Below are 16,743 nucleotides of genomic sequence, written 5' to 3' on the forward strand. Positions count from 1 at the left end.
ACACACACATGTAATATAGTGGTATGGAACTGAGATATATCTACTATCGCTGTCTACTACTATCCCAGCTACCGTATCTTATTCCTATCATATAGAGCAGCATACTGGTACTTATGGTCACTGCAGTACTTTTGTCTTTCGGTAATAGGTCATGGCACTTAAAGATTGGCATTCTTTTAATACAATTACTATCAATAGCATCTTAGGTTACCTACACTTGTGACACCTCGACCTTACAGTGAAGAGGACTGTTACAGTTTAAAATTGAATATGTAAATAAATGAGACATTTCGTGACAACTGGAGACATTTCGCAACAATAAAACAAGCAATGATACAAAGATCATTCTACGTTGCATGTACAGTACAGTGGTTCCATCTAGTCACAGTGAGACTGAACATGTCTGAGCAATGTTGTATGTGTTCCTTGACAAGAACATGCAGGGTCACTGCAATGCATTCACTACAGTTTGGGATAGCTAATAGTGATGCAGGCATTTAACAGGAGTGGGTTGACATTCAGGATAACATGAAGTTTGCGACCCTAGGTATAGAGTGAGCAAACGCATGCAAAATGAAATTGCATAATGAAAGATATTTGTGGATAAGCAAATGAGCGACATACCTGAAACTCTGCAAAACAACATGGGACAGAAAATGAGACTCAGTTAGATTTTCCTGTACTATTTAGATCTGAAAGATATACTCCATTATTTCCAAATCTGACTGTTCAATAATTGGGTCGCTTATTTACAATGTATTATCAGTTAAAGGTACAATCTGGGAGGGGTTACATTTCCCAAGCCCCATTCCTCAACTGTATACCAAAAGTAGTGTCATTTTGCTGAAAAACAAATTTCTAGATTGTAGTTTTAAGAATATTGAAATTGTATGTAGATGTAGAAGTAGCTGTGAACACAACCACAGCTGTATTTGTTGAGCAACACTCACCTCTTCCTCCCCCACACATGTTGCCATGGCTGTTGTAAGGAGTGAAATCTGCGGACTGAGGCTGTATGGGCAGAGACAGTATTGTAACAGCGATCACATGTGTCTATGAACAATATGATCAACAACACTTTGTCAATCAAAGCCTATAAGGGGAAACCATCCACATTAATCAATTATTTTGATTTTAATGTTGGAGTGAATAAATAGTTGTGATATCTGATATGTGAAGCATCTGATCTTACCCTGTGTAATCCATTCCGTCCATAACCAGGCAGCGATGACGTTTTGGAATTATCTGAAAAGTTGAAACTAAAGTAAGCATAATTTCGATGAAACATCTAAGATCGATTTGTCTGTCCGATAATTTGAATGGTTCATGCTGTTTATTTGATAGGGTTGCTTTTGAGGTTGGATCTGACCAGGATATTATGTATTGGTGCACACCATATCAAAAGGTTTCAAAACGTTTTGCGGTGGAAAACCAAAACATTTGTGTTTGTTATGTTAACTTCTTCGATATAGGGGGCGCTCTTTTAATTTTTGGATAAAAAAACATTCCCGTTTTAAACAAGATATTTTGTCACGAAAAGATGCTCAACTACGGGGCAGCAGTGTAGCCTAGTGGTTAGAGCATTGGACTAGTAACCGAAAGGTTGCAAGTTCGAATCCCCGAGCTGACAAGGTACAAAATCTGTCGTTCTGCCCCTGTACAGGCAGTTAACCCACTGTTCCTAGGCTATCATTGAAAATAAGAACTTGTTATAGTAAAATAAAGGTAAAAAATAAAGAAAAAAAAAAAAAAACTATACATATAATTGACAGCTTTGGAAAGAAAACACTCTGACATTTCCAAAACTGCAAAGATATCTGTGAGTGCCACAGAACTGATGCTACAGGCGATTGCGTTATGCTAATGAGCTTGAGGCTATGATTACGCTCCCGGATACGGGATTGCTCGACTCTAGAGGTTATCCAGGTAGGCCAGTTGAGAACAAGTTCTCATTTACAACTGCGACCTGGCCAAGATAAAGCAAAGGGACAAAAACAACATAGTCAATAACACAATAGAAAAATCTATGTACAATGTGTTCAAATGAAGAAGAGTAGGGAGGTAAGGCAATAAATAGGCCAAAGAGGTGAAATAGTTACAGTTTAGAATTAACCCTGGAGTGAGATGTGCAAGTAGAGATAATTGGATGCAAAAGAGCAAGAGGATACATAATATGGGAATGAGGTAGTCGGGAGTGCCATTTACAGATTGGCTGTGTACAGGTAGAGTGATCGGTAAGCTGCTCTGACAGCTGATGCTTAAAGTTAGAGGGAGATATAAGACTCAAGCTCCAGAGATTTTTGCAATTCGTTCCAGTCATTGGCAGCAGAGAACTGGAAGGAAAGGCGGTCAAAGGAAGTGTTGGCTTTGGGGATGACCTGTGAAATATACCTGCTGGAGCGAGTGATACGGGTGGGTGTTGCTATGGTGACCAGTGAGCTGAGATAAGGCAGGGCTTTACCTAGCAAAGACTGAAAGATGACCTGGAGCCAGTGGGTTTGGTGATGAATATGTAGTGAGGGCCAGCCAACGAGAGCATACAGGTCGCAGTGGTGGGTAGTATATGGGGCTTTGGTGATAAAACAGATGGCACTGTGATAGACTGCATCCAATTTACTGAGTAGAGTGTTGGAGGCTATTTTGTAAATGACATCGCCATAGTCAAGTATCGGTAGAATAGTCAGTTTTACGAGGGTGTATTTGGCAGCATGAGTGAAGGAGGCTTTGTTTGCAAAACAGGAAGCCGATTCTAGATTTAATTTTGGATTGGAGATGCTTAATGTGAGTCTGGAAGGAGAGCTTACAGTCTCGACAGACACCTAGATATTTGTAGTTGTCCACATTCTAGGTCAGAACCGTCCAGAGTAGTGATGCTAGTCGGGCAACAATCGGTTGAAGAGCCTGCATTTAGTTTTACTAGCATTTAAATGCAGTTGGAGGCCACGGAAGAGGTGTTGTATGGCATTGAAGCGCGTTTGGAGGTTTGTTACCAGTGTCCAAAGAAGGGCCAAGTGTATACTGAATGGTGTCATCTGCGTAGAGGTGGATCAGAGAATCATCAGCAGCAAGAGCGACATCATTGATATATACAGAGAAAATAGTCGGCCCGAGAATTGAACTCTGTGGCACATAGAGACTGCCAGAGGTCCGGACAACAGGCCCTCCGATTTGACTCACTGAACTCTGTCTGAGAAGTAGTTGGTGAACCAGGCGGGGCAGTCATTTGAGGAACCAAGGCTATTGAGTCTGCCGATAAGAATGCAGTGATTGACAGAGATGAGAGGCTTGGCCAGGACGATGAAGACGGCTGCACAGTACTGTCTTTTATCAAAGGCAGTTATATCATTTAGGACCTTGACCGTGGCTGAGGTGCACCCATGACCAGCTCAGAAACCAGATTGCATTAGTGGAGAAGGTACATTGGGATTCTAAATGGTTGGAGATCTGTTTATTAACTTGGTTTTTGAAGATTTTAGAAAGGCAGGGCGGATATACAGTTGAAGTCAGAAGTTTGCATACACTTAGGTTGGAGTCATTAAAACTTGTTTTTCAACCACTCCACAAATCTGATGTTAACAAACTATAATTTTGGTTGGTTAGGACATCTACTTTGTGCATGACACAAGTAATTTTTCAAACAATTGTTTACAGAGATTATTTCACTGTATCACAATTCCAGTGGGTCAGAAGTTACTTACACTAAAGTTGACTGTGCCTTTAAACAGCTTGTAAAATTTTAGAAAATGATGTGATGGCTTTAGAAGCTTCTGATAGGCTAATTGACATTATTTGAGTCAATTGGAGGTGTACCTGTGGATGTATTTCAAGGCCTACCTTCAAACTCAGTGCCTCTTTGCTTGACGTCATGGGAAAATCAGAAGAAATCAGCCAAGACCTCAGAAAATAATTGTAGACCTCCACAAGTCTGGTTCATCCTTGGGAGCAATTTCTGAATGCCTAAAGGTACCACGTTCATCTGTACAAATAATAGTACGCAAGTATAAACACCATGGGACCATGCAGCCATCATTGCACTCAGGAAGGAGACGCACTCTGTCTCCTAGAGATGAACGTACTTTGGTGCGAAAAGTGCAAACCAATCCCAGAACAGGGACCTTGTGAAGATGCTGGAGGAAACAGGTAGAAAATTATCTATATCCACAATAAAACGAGTCCTATAACGAAATAACCTGAAAGGCCACTTAGCAAGGAAGCAGCCACTGCTCCAAAACCGCCATGAAAAAGCCAGACTAGGGTTTGCAACTGCACATGGGGACAAAGATTGTACTTGAGAAATGTCCTCTGGTCTGATGAAACAAAAATAGAACTGCTTGGCCATAATGACCATCGTTATGTTAGGAGGAAAAAGGGAGAGGCTTGCAAGCCGAAGAACACCATCCCAACCATAAACCACAGGGGTTGCAGTATCATGTTGTTGGGGTGCTTTGCTGCAGGAGGGACTGGTGCACTTCACAAAATAGATGGGAAAGGAAAAAGATGAGGAAAGGAAAATTATGTGGATATACTGAAGTAACATCTCAAGACATCAGTCAGGAAGTTAAAGCTTGGTTGCAAATGGACAATGACTCCAAGCATACTTCCAAAGTTGTGGAAAAATGGCTTAAGGACAACAAAGTCAGGGTATTGGAGTGGCCATCACAAAGCCCTGACCTCAATCCCATAGAAAATGTGTGGGCAGAACTGAAAAAGTGTGTGAGAGCCAGGAGGCCTACAAATCTGACTCAGTTACACAGGCTCTGTCAGGAGGAATGGGCCAAAATTCACCCAACTTATTCTGGGAAGCTTGTGCAAGGCTACCCGAAGCATTTGACCCAAGTTAAACAATTTCGAGGCAATGCTACCAAATACTAATTGAGTCTATGTAAACTGACCCACTGGGAATGCGATGAAAGAAATAAAAGCTGAAATAAATCACTCTGATTATGCTGACATTTAACATTTTTAATATGAAGTAATCCTAACTGACCTAAGAAAGAAAATTTAAATGAGTTTAAATGCATTTGGCTAAGGTGTATGTAAACTAAAATTGTGCAGCTCTTTCAGAACATCAGCTGTCTGGATTTGGGTGAAGAAGAAGCGGGCGGGATTGGACAAGTTTCTGCAGGGGGTGTCGAGCTGTTGGCCCGGGTAGGGGTAGCCAGGTGGAAAGCATGGCCAGCCGTAGAAAAATGCTTATTGAAACTGAAGATAGATGGGGTCGATCAATTCACATATGGTGTCCAAGACAGCTTGGGGGCTGAATGGGGCCAATAACAAGTGGCAACGGTGAGAGACTTGTTTCTGGAAAGGTGGATTTTTTTAAAGCAGAAACTCAAATTGTTTGAGCACAGACCTGGATAATATGACAGCTTGCAGAGTTCTCTGCAGTAGATTGCAATTCCGCCCCCTTTGGCAGTTCTATCTTATCGGAAAATGTAATAGATAGGGATGGAAATTTCAGGATTGTTTGTGGCCTTCCTAAGCCACGATTCAGACAAGTCTAGCACATCAGGGTTGGCGGAGTGTGCTAAAGCAGTGAATAAAACAAACATAGGGAGGAGGCTTCTAATGTTAACATGCATGAAACCAAGGCTTTTACGGTTACAGAAGTCAACAAATGAGGGTGCCTGGGGAATGGGAGTGATGTTGTGGGCTGCAGGGCCTGGGTTAACCTATATATCAGCAGAGGAGGAGTAGGATAAGGGTACGGCTAAAGGCTATAAGAACTGGTCGTCTAGTGCATTCGGAACAGAGAGTAAAAGGAGCAGGTTTCTGGGCACGGAAGAGTAGAATCAAGGCATAATGTACAGACAAGGGTATGATAGGATGTGAGTACAGTGTTGGTAAACCTAGGCATTGAGTGACAATGAGAGGTTTTGTCGGCAGGGGCTCCGTGTCGGCAGTAAAGTTTCCAGGCCAATTGGCAAAATAGGAATTGTAGCCCAAGAATTGGCTGGTGGACCTCTTTGGCTAGCCGGGAAATGGGCCTAGCTCGAGGCTAGCTTCAGGCTAACTGGTGCTTGCTTCGGGACAGAGACGTTAGCCAGGAGTAGCCACTCGAGTAGCAGCTAGCTAGTTGCGATGATCCGGTGTAAAGGTTCAGAGCTTGCGGTAGAATCTGGAGATGTGGCAGAGAAAAAGCAGTCCGATATACTCTGGGTTGATATTGCGCTGTGCAGACTGGCAGGAATTGATCGGGTTGAGGCTGGCTGATGTCCGAGTTAACGGTGAGGACCGTAGATGGGAAGTGAGATTAAAATATATACGAAGAAAACAATATATACATGGGACAGGACAAGACAGACACACGTCTGACTGCTACTCCATCTTGGACGTGTCACGGGATTCTTCCTGGGAAGGAGAGGAGGACCAGAATGCAGCGTGGTTTGTGTTCATCTTGATATTTAATAAAGAAAACACTAAACACTGAAACACACTATACAAAAACAATAAACAAAATAACGACCGCGAAGCTAATGAGAACTGTGCTGACACAAGCACTCAACATAGACAATCACCCACAAACAAACAGTGAAACCCAGGCTACCTAAGTATGATTCTCAATCAGAGACAACTAATGACACCTGCCTCTGATTGAGAACCATACTAGGCCGAAACATAGAAATCCCCAAATCACAGAAAAACAAACAGACTGCCCACCCCAACTCACGCCCTGACCATACTAAATAAATACAAAACAAAGGAAATAAAGGTCAGAACGTGACAGTAACCCCCCCCCCTCCAAAGGTGTGGACTCCGGCCGAAAAAACCTTTACCTATAGAGGAGGGTCTGGGTGGGCGTCTGTCCGCGGTGGCGGCTCTGGCGCGGGACGTGGACCCCACTTCACCATAGTCTTAGTCCGCCTCATTGTCCGGCTCCATGGCTTCCTAACTAACCTTCTAAATGACCCCACTGGACTGAGGGGCAGCTCGGGACAGAGGGGCAGCTCGGGACAGAAGGGCAGCTCGGGACAGAGGGGCAGCTCGGGACAGAGGGGTAGCTCCGTACTGGCTGACGACTCTGGCAGATCCTGGCTGACTGGCGGCTCTGGCCGATCCTGGCTGACTGGCGGCTCTGGCAGATCCTGGCTGACTGGCGGCTCTGGCAGATCCTGGCTGAATGGCAGCTCTGGCAGATTCTGGCTGAATGGCGGCTCTGGCAGATCCTGGCTGACTGGCGGCTCTGGCTGAATGGCGGCACTGGCGGCTCCTGGCTGACTGGCGGCTCCTGGCTGACTGGCGGCTCCCGGCTGACTGGCGGCACTGGCGGCTCCTTGCAGACTGGCGGCACTGGTGGCTCCTTGCAGACTGGTGGCACTGGCGGCTCCTTGCAGACTGGCGGCTCTGATGGCGCTAGGCAGACGGGTAGCTCAGCGGCGCTGGCCAGACTGGAGTCTCCGGCAGCGCTGAATGGAGGAGCTCTGGCGCCTCTGGACTGAGGGGTGGAAGCTCTGGCAGCGCCGGACAGGCGGGAGACTCCAGCAGCGCCGGCGAGGAGGAAGGCTCCGGCAGCACTGGACAGACGGGAGCACCTGTAGGGAGGAGACGGAGAGACAGCCTGGTGCGGGGGGCTGCCACCGGAGGGCTGGTGCGTGGAGGTGGTACCGGATAGACAGGACCGTGCAGGCGCACTGGAGCTCTTGAGCACCGAGCCTGCCCAACCTTACCTGGTTGAATGCTCCCGGTCGCCCTGCCAGTGCGGCGAGGTGGAATAGCCCGCACTGGGCTGTGCAGGCGAACCGGGGACACCATGCGCAAGGCTGGTGACATGTACGCCGGCCCATGGAGACGCACTGGAGACCAGATGCATAGAGCCGGCTTCATGGCACTTGGCTCGATGTCCACTCTAGCCCGGCCGATACGCGGAGCTGGTATGTACCGCACCGGGCTATGCACCCGCACTGGGGACACCATGCGCTCTACCGCATAACACGGTGCCTGCCCGGTCTCTCTCACCCTCCGGTAAGCACACGAAGTTGGCTCAGGTCTCCTACCTGGCTTCGCCACACTTCCTGTGTGCCCCCTCCCAATAAATTTTTGGGGCTGCCTCTCGGGCTTCCTTGCCAGCCGTGTTCCCTCGATTCCTCTCTCCGGCTGCCTCTGCTCTCCTAGCTAGCTCCACCTGTTCCCATGGGAGGCGATCCTTTCCCGCCAGGATCTCCTCGCATGTGTAGCAACCCTTACCGTCCAAAACGTCATCCCATGTCCATTCCCCCTTGCGCTGCTCCTGCTTCCGCTGCCCGTCACCACGCCGCTTGGTCCTGTTGTGGTGTGTGATTGTCTATGTTGATTGCTTGTGTCAGCACAGTTCTCATTAGCTTCACGGTCGTTATTTCGTTTATTGTTTTGTATAGTGTGTTTCAGTGTTCAGTGTTCTCTTTATAAAAATTCAAGATGAACACAAACCACCGATCCTCCGATCCTTCTTGCCTCTCCTCTTCAGATAAAGAGGAGGAAGACCGTGACAGGAAGTGGTGTTGTGAAATAAAGTAGCAGCATCATTGGTATGAATAAACTCTGAACCAACTATATTAATTTGGGGACAGGTTGAAACATTCATGGACACTTAGCTAGCTAGCTTGTTGTTATTTTACCCGAAATGCACAAGGTGCTTTTTTTCTGGATCGTTGTTGAATTGGGACCTATTTTGAGTCACAAAATCGTATGTTCTCTAGGTGCATTACCGGTACTAACTGGACTGGAGTGTGGACCTTGTTTCATCTTTTAAATCACCCACACGACTTTATGCTCCTAAAAACCAATGAGGAGATGGGACTTTCAGCGAGTCAAGCATCAAAAATAGAACCTAGTTCTATTTTAGTGCCTGGCTACGCAGACACTCGTTGAATTGCGCAAACTTATTAACGCGGGCAGTATGGTCAGCATGTTAGTCGTAAGTCAGACTCAAGGTGCAATCCATTCAGAGAGACTCCCAGCATCCCTTATATGATGAATTTACAATGCTTCCCTCAGAGGGCAGATACAGGCTGCCTAAGTTTAAAACGAACAGGTCTAAACTGTCATCCCAGCTGCTGTCAGCTTCCACAAACAAACTGTATCGTGTGCTGTGTACAGATTGCTGTATATACTGGTTTTGTTTTTGTGTAAATGTATTGCTATGTGCTCATTGTGTTTTGTTAACTACGTGCTAAAAAATTAATTGCACCTCAGGGATAATAAAGACTCTATATATAGAGGTACTATTTCAATTCGCTTCTGATCGCTTTCTTCAATTTGGTGCCTAATGAACACCACCATAATTTACAGCTCCTTTGATGTGGTTCTTCTAAACAATGTGCTAATTACTATATGGTGAGGTTGGTTAGAACATACCTCCATCACAGTTCGTCTGATGGGGATCATAGCGCTGAGCTGATTGGCTGTGTTCCCTGATCTGCTCCTTCTCATTCTCCTCCTTCATTATCAGCTTCCCCAAACCAGACTGGATCTGTGGACCCACAGAACATTATGGTAAAATGTAACTTAAAGAGAAACTGTCTATAAAAAGCAATGAATCATTTTGAAAACAGCCTACGTGGCATCAATATGAGTCAGAAACAGTTATTCTAGTATGTACAATGTAATAAAGTGTAAATAGGATAATTTGGGTCATAGTCAGTTTTGTCTAAAACGGAGTTTGGAACATCCGTGTGACACAACGGGTAAATGAAGGTTGGGTTTTGATTTGACCCACTAAGATGGGGTGAACAGCTGCGGTGATAGCTCTCTATCCAATAGCATAGATAGAGAGATAGACCTGCCCAGCAGCCTGACTTTGTTTACATAAGACAACACATTGCACATTTTCTACTTGAGAAATACTGCACCAAACACCTTAGTTAGATGTCCATTCTGTGGATTTTGAGTAAGTGAAATAAGCTTCTGCGTCTACAGTGCCTCATGGGGGAGAAAAATCATTTACCAAATGCGGAATCGGACAGGAAACACACCCCCAAGACCGAAATCTCCATTTTCAAATGAGCAACAGAAAAATGCCAAACGGCGTGATCAGTGCCTTTTTAAAGCCTGTAGGTATAATGCATTATGATCAAGTTATAACGCACTGTAACACTTGTCCTAAGCACGTATGACCATCTTCTGTTTTTTGATCTCATAATGATCCTTACTAAACACCAGATATTTTGAGTCAGTTAAAATGTTGAAACATAACGTAGTGTAAACATTATTATGAGACAGTATGAAGGCTTGATCATGCTTCTAAGCATTATACCTGCAGGAAAAATGTTTTTCAAACATACTGTACAATAGTCTGGCTGAGCTGCCTATCTGGACCAGTGTGTGTTTGTGGGAACAGGTTATTAATGTGCCTTCTCTAACCTTGTTGATATGCTCCTCCTGGAGCTGCTTTCTCTTCAGGGCCTCCTCTTCCTCCTCTTCCCTAGACCATCTCCTTCCTCCTTCTGATCCTAGGTGTAGCATACACAACCCACGAATAAGCCAACAGAAAAACATGCAGGCACACTGACACACAGGTCCATATCTATCAAGGCACAAGGTGAGACACAGATGCAGACTCAGGAGGCAGATGGTTGGAGTCTTACAATGTTTATTAATCCAAAGGGGTAGGCAAGAGAATATTTGTGGACAGGCAAAAGGTCAAAACCAGATCAGAATCCAGGAGGTACAGAGTGGCAGACAGGCAGAAAGGTCAGGCAGGTGGGTACAAAGTCCAGACACAGGCAAGGGTCAAAACCGGGAGGACTAGAAAAAGGAGAATGCAAAAAGCAGGAGAACAGGAAATCCGCTGGTTGACTTGGAAACATACAAGAGGAACTGGCACAGAGAGACAGGAAACACAGGGATAAATACACTAGGAGAAATCGACACCTGGTGGGGGTGAAGACACCTGGTGGGGGTGAAGACAATCACAAGGACAGGTGAAACAGATCAGGAAGGGACACCCCCTCCCCCAGGGACGCCTCCTACCTGGGCGCATACCTGGCTGACCGGGGTGTCGGCAGTGGAAATCGGCGATGAGGGCCGGGTCCAAGATCTCTTTAGCAGGAACCCAGCACCTCTCCTCCAGGCCATAACCCTCCCAGTCAACCAGGTACTGGAAACCCCTGCCCCAAGGTCGAACCTTCAGGAGGCGTCTCACCGTATACACTGGCTGGCCATCGATTACCCAGGGGGGCGAGATGGGCCTGGAAACAGAAGACAAAGGACAGTGAGACACAGGCTTAATTCTGGACAAATGGAAGGTAGGGTGGATACGGAGGGTAAGGGGTAACAAGACGGACAGCAGTGGAACTCACGACTCTGGAGATGGGAAAAGGACCAATGAACCGGGGAGACAATCTGCGGGACTCTACCCGCAGGGGCAGGTTCCAAGTGGAAAGCCATACCCTCTGCCCAATGCGGTAGCGGGGAGCTGGGGTCCGGCGACGGTGCGCTTGTCGACGATACCTGGAGTTGGTCTTGAGAATTGCCGCCCTGGCTCTTCTCCAGGTACGTCGACAGTGTCGGACAAACATCTGGGCCAGGGGTATGCTGACCTCCTGCTCTTGTTCTGGGAAGAATGGAGGCTGATACCCCATGGAGCACTCGGAAGGGCAGAGTCCCGTGGCAGAGCAGCGAAGGGTGTTCCGGGCATACACCACCCAGACTAGTTGGCTCCAGGTAGTGGAATTGGTTGAGACTAGGCATCTAAGTGTGGTTTCCAGGGCTTGGTTGGCTCGCTCCGACTGACTTGGGTTGGGGATGGAATCCGAATGACAGGCTGGCCGATAACCCAATAAGGGTGCAGAATGCCTTCTAGAGCTGAGACGAGAACCTCGATCAGAGACCATGTCTACCTGGAGTCCATGGATCCGGAAGACATGCTGCACCATAAGCTGAGCCATCTCCTTGGCAGAAGGTAGTTTGGGGAGAGGGATGAAATGGGCAGCCTTGGTGATTAGGGAATGGTAGTGGCTACCAGAAGGAGCTTGACGTGGAGTCTTGTCTTGAGCATACACTGGGCATGCGGCAATGAAGGCAGAGATGTCAGGCACCATTGTGGGCCACCAGAAGTATTGTCAAAGGAAAGCCAGTATACGACAGGACCCTGGATGACAGGTCAGCCTGAAGGAATGAGCCCATTCCAGGACCGGATTTTGATTATGGACAAACAGCCGGTTTGCCGGGCCACCTTCAGGTCCAGGCTAGGAGCGTTGTGCCTCGCGGACCAGGTTCTCAATACCCCAATCCAGTGGCAGCAAAGCATGAGGTAGGGAGAATGGTTTCAGAGGTCAAGGGTGTGGCAGAGGAACTGTATAAGCGGGAGAGGGCTTCAGGCTTCACATTCTTTGACCCTGGATGGTAGGAAATGGTGAAGTTAAATCTGGTGAACATGAGGGCCACCGGGCATGCCTGGAGTTGAGGCGCTTGTCTGTATGAAGATATTCCAGGTTTTTATGGTCGGTCCAGACCAGGAATGGCTGTTCTGCTCCTTCCAGCCAGTGCCTCGACTCTTCCAACGCCATCTTCACGGCCAGGGGTTCATGGTTGCCAACATCGTAGTTCCTTTCAGCAGGATTGAGACAATGGGACAGGAAGGTACAGGGATGAAGCTTCTGGTCCTGGGCAGATTGCATTGACAGGATGGCCCCCACTCCAACTTCTGAAACATCCAAATGTGAACCGATGCTTCAGATCCACAAAGGCTTTGTCGACAGCTGGAGAACATTTAAACGGAACCTTGGGAGAGGTGAGTGCCGAGAAGGGGGCCGCCAGGGTGCTATAGTCCCGAATGAAACGGCAGTAGAAGTCTGCAAAACCAAGAAACCGTTGCAACTGCACCCTGGAAGTTGGGTGAGGCCAATCCACCACTACTTTCACCTTCCCAGGATCCATCCTAACATTTCCTTCAATGACATATCCCAGAAAGGTGATTGATGAGTGGTGGAACTCACATTTCTCGGCTTTCATGAACAGTTGGTTCTCCAGGAGGCGCTGACGGACCTGTCTGACATGAACATTTTCCTCTGCGGATTGGGGAAAAAAACAGGACATCGTCAAGGTAAACAAACACAAACTGGTTAAGCATGTCCCGAAGCAAGTCATTGATAAATGCCTGGAAAACAGTGGGGCCGTTGGTGAGTCCAAATGGTATGATAATGTCCACTGGCTGTGTTGAAGGCTGTCTTTCACTCATCGCCCTCGCGTATCCGAACCAGGTGGTAGGTATTACGAAGGTCCAACTTGAAAAATATGGTGGCCCCCTGGAGAGGTTCAAACACAGAGGAGAGGAGAGGTAGGGGGTAACATCTCTTGACAGTAATGTCGTTAAGTCCCGGGTAGTCAATGCATGGACGCAGGGTATTGTCCTTCTCCACAAAGAAAAGGCTGTGCTGATCGAAGGCTAGTGGGAATGGCAAAAAGGACTCCAACCGAGGATGGAGCTTGTGGTCCAGTCAATCACAAGATTGTGCTTTTGAAGCCAGGAAAATCCAAAAACAACTGGAACATGGGGAGATGCAATGAGGAGGAACTGTATGGTCTCACTGTGGTTACCAGAAACCCGTAATTGAATGGGCACAGTACTATGGGTGACTTCCCCTAGAGAGCGGCCGTCCAGTGCACTAGCATCCATGTGAACAGAGAGAGGCTGAGTGGGAATACCATGCTCCGAAGCAATAGTGGCATCCATAAAACTTCCATCAGCCCCAGAGTCAATGAGCACTCAGAGACTTAGATTGGTCTCCCCAGAGTACAAGCACAAAAAAAGGTGTGCAGGTGATGGGAATTAGGGAAATCCCAGTCTGACTCACCATGGTGCTGGTACCCATTAGAGACAAGGGTTTCCTAATAGGGCAGCTATAAAATGACCTGCCCCTCCACAGTACAGACAACAGTTACTGTTCATCCTCCGTGAGTGTTCCCCAAATGATAACCTCGCTCATACCAACTGCATAGGCTCAGGAGTATCCAACTCACCCATTGTAGATTCACGAGACGTCTCGGGTGGCTTCGAATCCTCTCGGAAGAGGATTCCCTTGGAGGTGAACACGCTATAGCGGGTGCACGAGTGTGCCTGAGACCAGACCTCCTCTCACTCTTGCGTTCCCTTAGGTGTCCATCAATTTTAATGGTTAGGGCGATAAGGGAGTCAAGATCAATTCGGCAATTCCCGAGCAGCTACCTCATCCTTTACCTCAGATAATCTGTGCAAAAAAGTATCGAAAAGAGACTCCGGATTCCAGGCACTCTTGGCGGCCAAAATGCGAAAATCAACCGCGTACTGGCAGTCTTTCTCCCAGAAACGGGAGATTCAAATACCTTTCTCACTTCTGCCGTAAATTCCTCCAGATGACCACAAATGGCAGATTGTTGCTCCCAAACTGCCATAGCCCAGAAGTGTGCCCTTCCCGACATTAGTGTAATAATATACACCATCTTTGATCTGTCTGAAGGACACAAAGATGGCTGTAGCACAAAAATAAGCGAGCACTGAAATAGAAAACCCCGGTAGGTATTAAGATTACCTGAATATTGCTCCCGGAGGTGGTAAGCAGGGTTCTCGGGGAGCCGGGATAGGCTGTACAAACTCACTACAGATAAGGGAAATATTACTGGGTGATTGTGGTTTTTCCAGAGTTGACAGGCAACCTCTGAGCTAACTCCCCGATTTGCTCCATAATAGCCTTTAACCCATGGTCATGGTGTACCGTCAAGGACCTGAGCCCTTCCAAATGGCCCTGTACCAACTCCTCATTTCTCCTAATGGTGACTTCCTGCAGGTAGACCACGTGGCAGAGCTGGTCCAAGTCTGCTGGGTCTGTCATGGCCAGTTCGTACTATCAAGGCACAAGGTGAGACCCAGATGTAGACTCAGGAGGCAGATGGTTGGAGTCTTACAATGTGTATTCATCCAAAGGGGTAGGCAAGAGAATGGTCGTGGACAGGCAAAAGGTCAAAACCAGATCAGAATCCAGGAGGTACAGAGTGACAGACAGGCTCAGGGTCAAGGCAGGCAGAAAGGTCAGGCAGGTGGGTACAAAGTCCAGAAACTGGCAAGGGTCAAAACCGGGAGGACTAGAAAAAGGAGAATGCAAAAAGCAGACCGGGAAAACCGCTGGTTGACTTGGAAACATACAAGAGGAACTGGCACAGAGAGACAGGAAACACAGGGATAAATACACTAGGGAAAGTCAGTGACACCTGGAGGGGTGGAGACAATCACAAGGACAGGTGAAACAGATAAGGGAGTGACACTTATCACTGTGTGTGAACTACGGGCATCTTGACCAAGGAGCAGTGCTAGAAACAGTAAAATGAGACTGTCCAAAACTATAACAGAATGCATAATAGAATGCTTCCATCTGTGGTCATCACATTCACAAAAGTACTGTCCAGGATTTTAAAATGGATTTACAAAAGTACTGTAGGATTTATCTTTCCAGCCATTTCAGTGGGATTGAAGAACAGGAGTGTTGGAGAACACAAATGAGAGACATAGTTGACTAGACATAGACAACACCAGGGCAGTACAACTACTCAGCTAAACTGAATGTTTAATGGAGACATTACAACAGTCTTCACAAGATGGACTTTCTACTATTAGTTTAATACACAGAAAAACAGTGTAGGAAAACAGGTCAGTTTGAGACCAGTCTCAGTTACAGTAGTTCTGTCCAAGTAATTTGTGAATGGTGTAGAGACAGGTAACAGTCAAAATAAAGGAAACACCAATATAAAGTGTCTTAATAGGGCGTTGGGCCACCACGAGCCGCCAGAACAGCTGTATTGCGCCTTAGCATAGATTCTACAAGTGTCAGGAACTCTATTGGAGGGATGCTACACCAATTTTCCATGAGAAATTCCATCATTTGGTGTTTGGTTGATGGTGGTGGAAAACGCAGGCGCCGCTCCAGAATTGACCATAAGTATTCAATTGGCTTGAGATCTGGTGACTGAGACACACACAGCCCCTTCAACAACAGAAAATACTAAAATTATAATGTGCAACTGGGCATTTTATACATGACCCTAAGCATGATGGGATGTTAATTCCTTAATTAACTCAGGAACCACACCTGTGTTGAAGCACCTGTTATCAATAAACTAAAAGTGGTTCCATTATTTTGGTAATTACCTGTATATCAATCAATTGATTGATTGTATAGGTAGCTGTAAACGAAAGTAAAACTGGTAAGCAAAAAGTGACATGACGCCAACAACAACAGCCTTTCAAAGAGACACTATTCAGCATCAGCAAAAATAATTGTAAAAGTCTGTGTTCCAGAGTCAAATTCTAGTGAGAGCAGGGATGCAATAAAACTTAGTGGTGGGGTTAAGCTACAAGTGCACAAAAGTGATATTCTGCCCTATTCATAAAGAACCCCAACCACTACATCCTAGACACTTGTTGAAATCTGAGAGAATATGGCAGAAATTATACCTAGTATATCAGAGTGAGCTATTGGCATATTGCTCAAACCTATCAAATCCTCTTGGTTCTCCACAAATGTCTAGGGGGTAGTGAGCCTCTAAGGGGTGGGAGGTAGGGCAGTGCAAGCATGCTCATAGGGAGCCTACTGTACCTAAGGCAACCAGGGCCAGGGAGAGAGCGCAGGGGGACCAGTGGTCGCTCTTGCTCGGTGACGTGTCATCCAGAGGGGGGACATGGGCAGCAGGAAACGTAGCGGATCTGATGATTTCATCAGCAGACTTTCTTTTTGGTGCAGGTGAATCTAGGTTGGAAACCAGGGGAACTGGACTATCAGTGTCTGAGTAAGTCAT

The 16,743-nt window shown here is 46.6% G+C and overlaps 1 protein-coding gene across 1 annotated transcript in view; it reads right to left on the reverse strand.

Moving 5' to 3' along the window:
• Positions 1-16,743, reverse strand: part of LOC135504731 (actin-binding LIM protein 1-like) — a 152,504-nt gene that overhangs the window by 8,894 nt on the left and 126,867 nt on the right. Inside the window, exons 16-20 of the mRNA XM_064923550.1 lie at positions 10,339-10,427; positions 9,334-9,448; positions 1,193-1,245; positions 951-1,011; positions 625-632 (exon numbers count right to left, since the gene is read on the reverse strand). Of these exons, the coding sequence (XP_064779622.1) occupies positions 625-632; positions 951-1,011; positions 1,193-1,245; positions 9,334-9,448; positions 10,339-10,427 (326 nt within the window). The remainder of the gene's footprint in view (positions 1-624; positions 633-950; positions 1,012-1,192; positions 1,246-9,333; positions 9,449-10,338; positions 10,428-16,743) is intronic.

Source organism: Oncorhynchus masou, chromosome 18 (genome assembly GCF_036934945.1).
Source record: "Oncorhynchus masou masou isolate Uvic2021 chromosome 18, UVic_Omas_1.1, whole genome shotgun sequence".
Classification (NCBI taxonomy): Eukaryota; Metazoa; Chordata; class Actinopteri; order Salmoniformes; family Salmonidae; genus Oncorhynchus; species Oncorhynchus masou.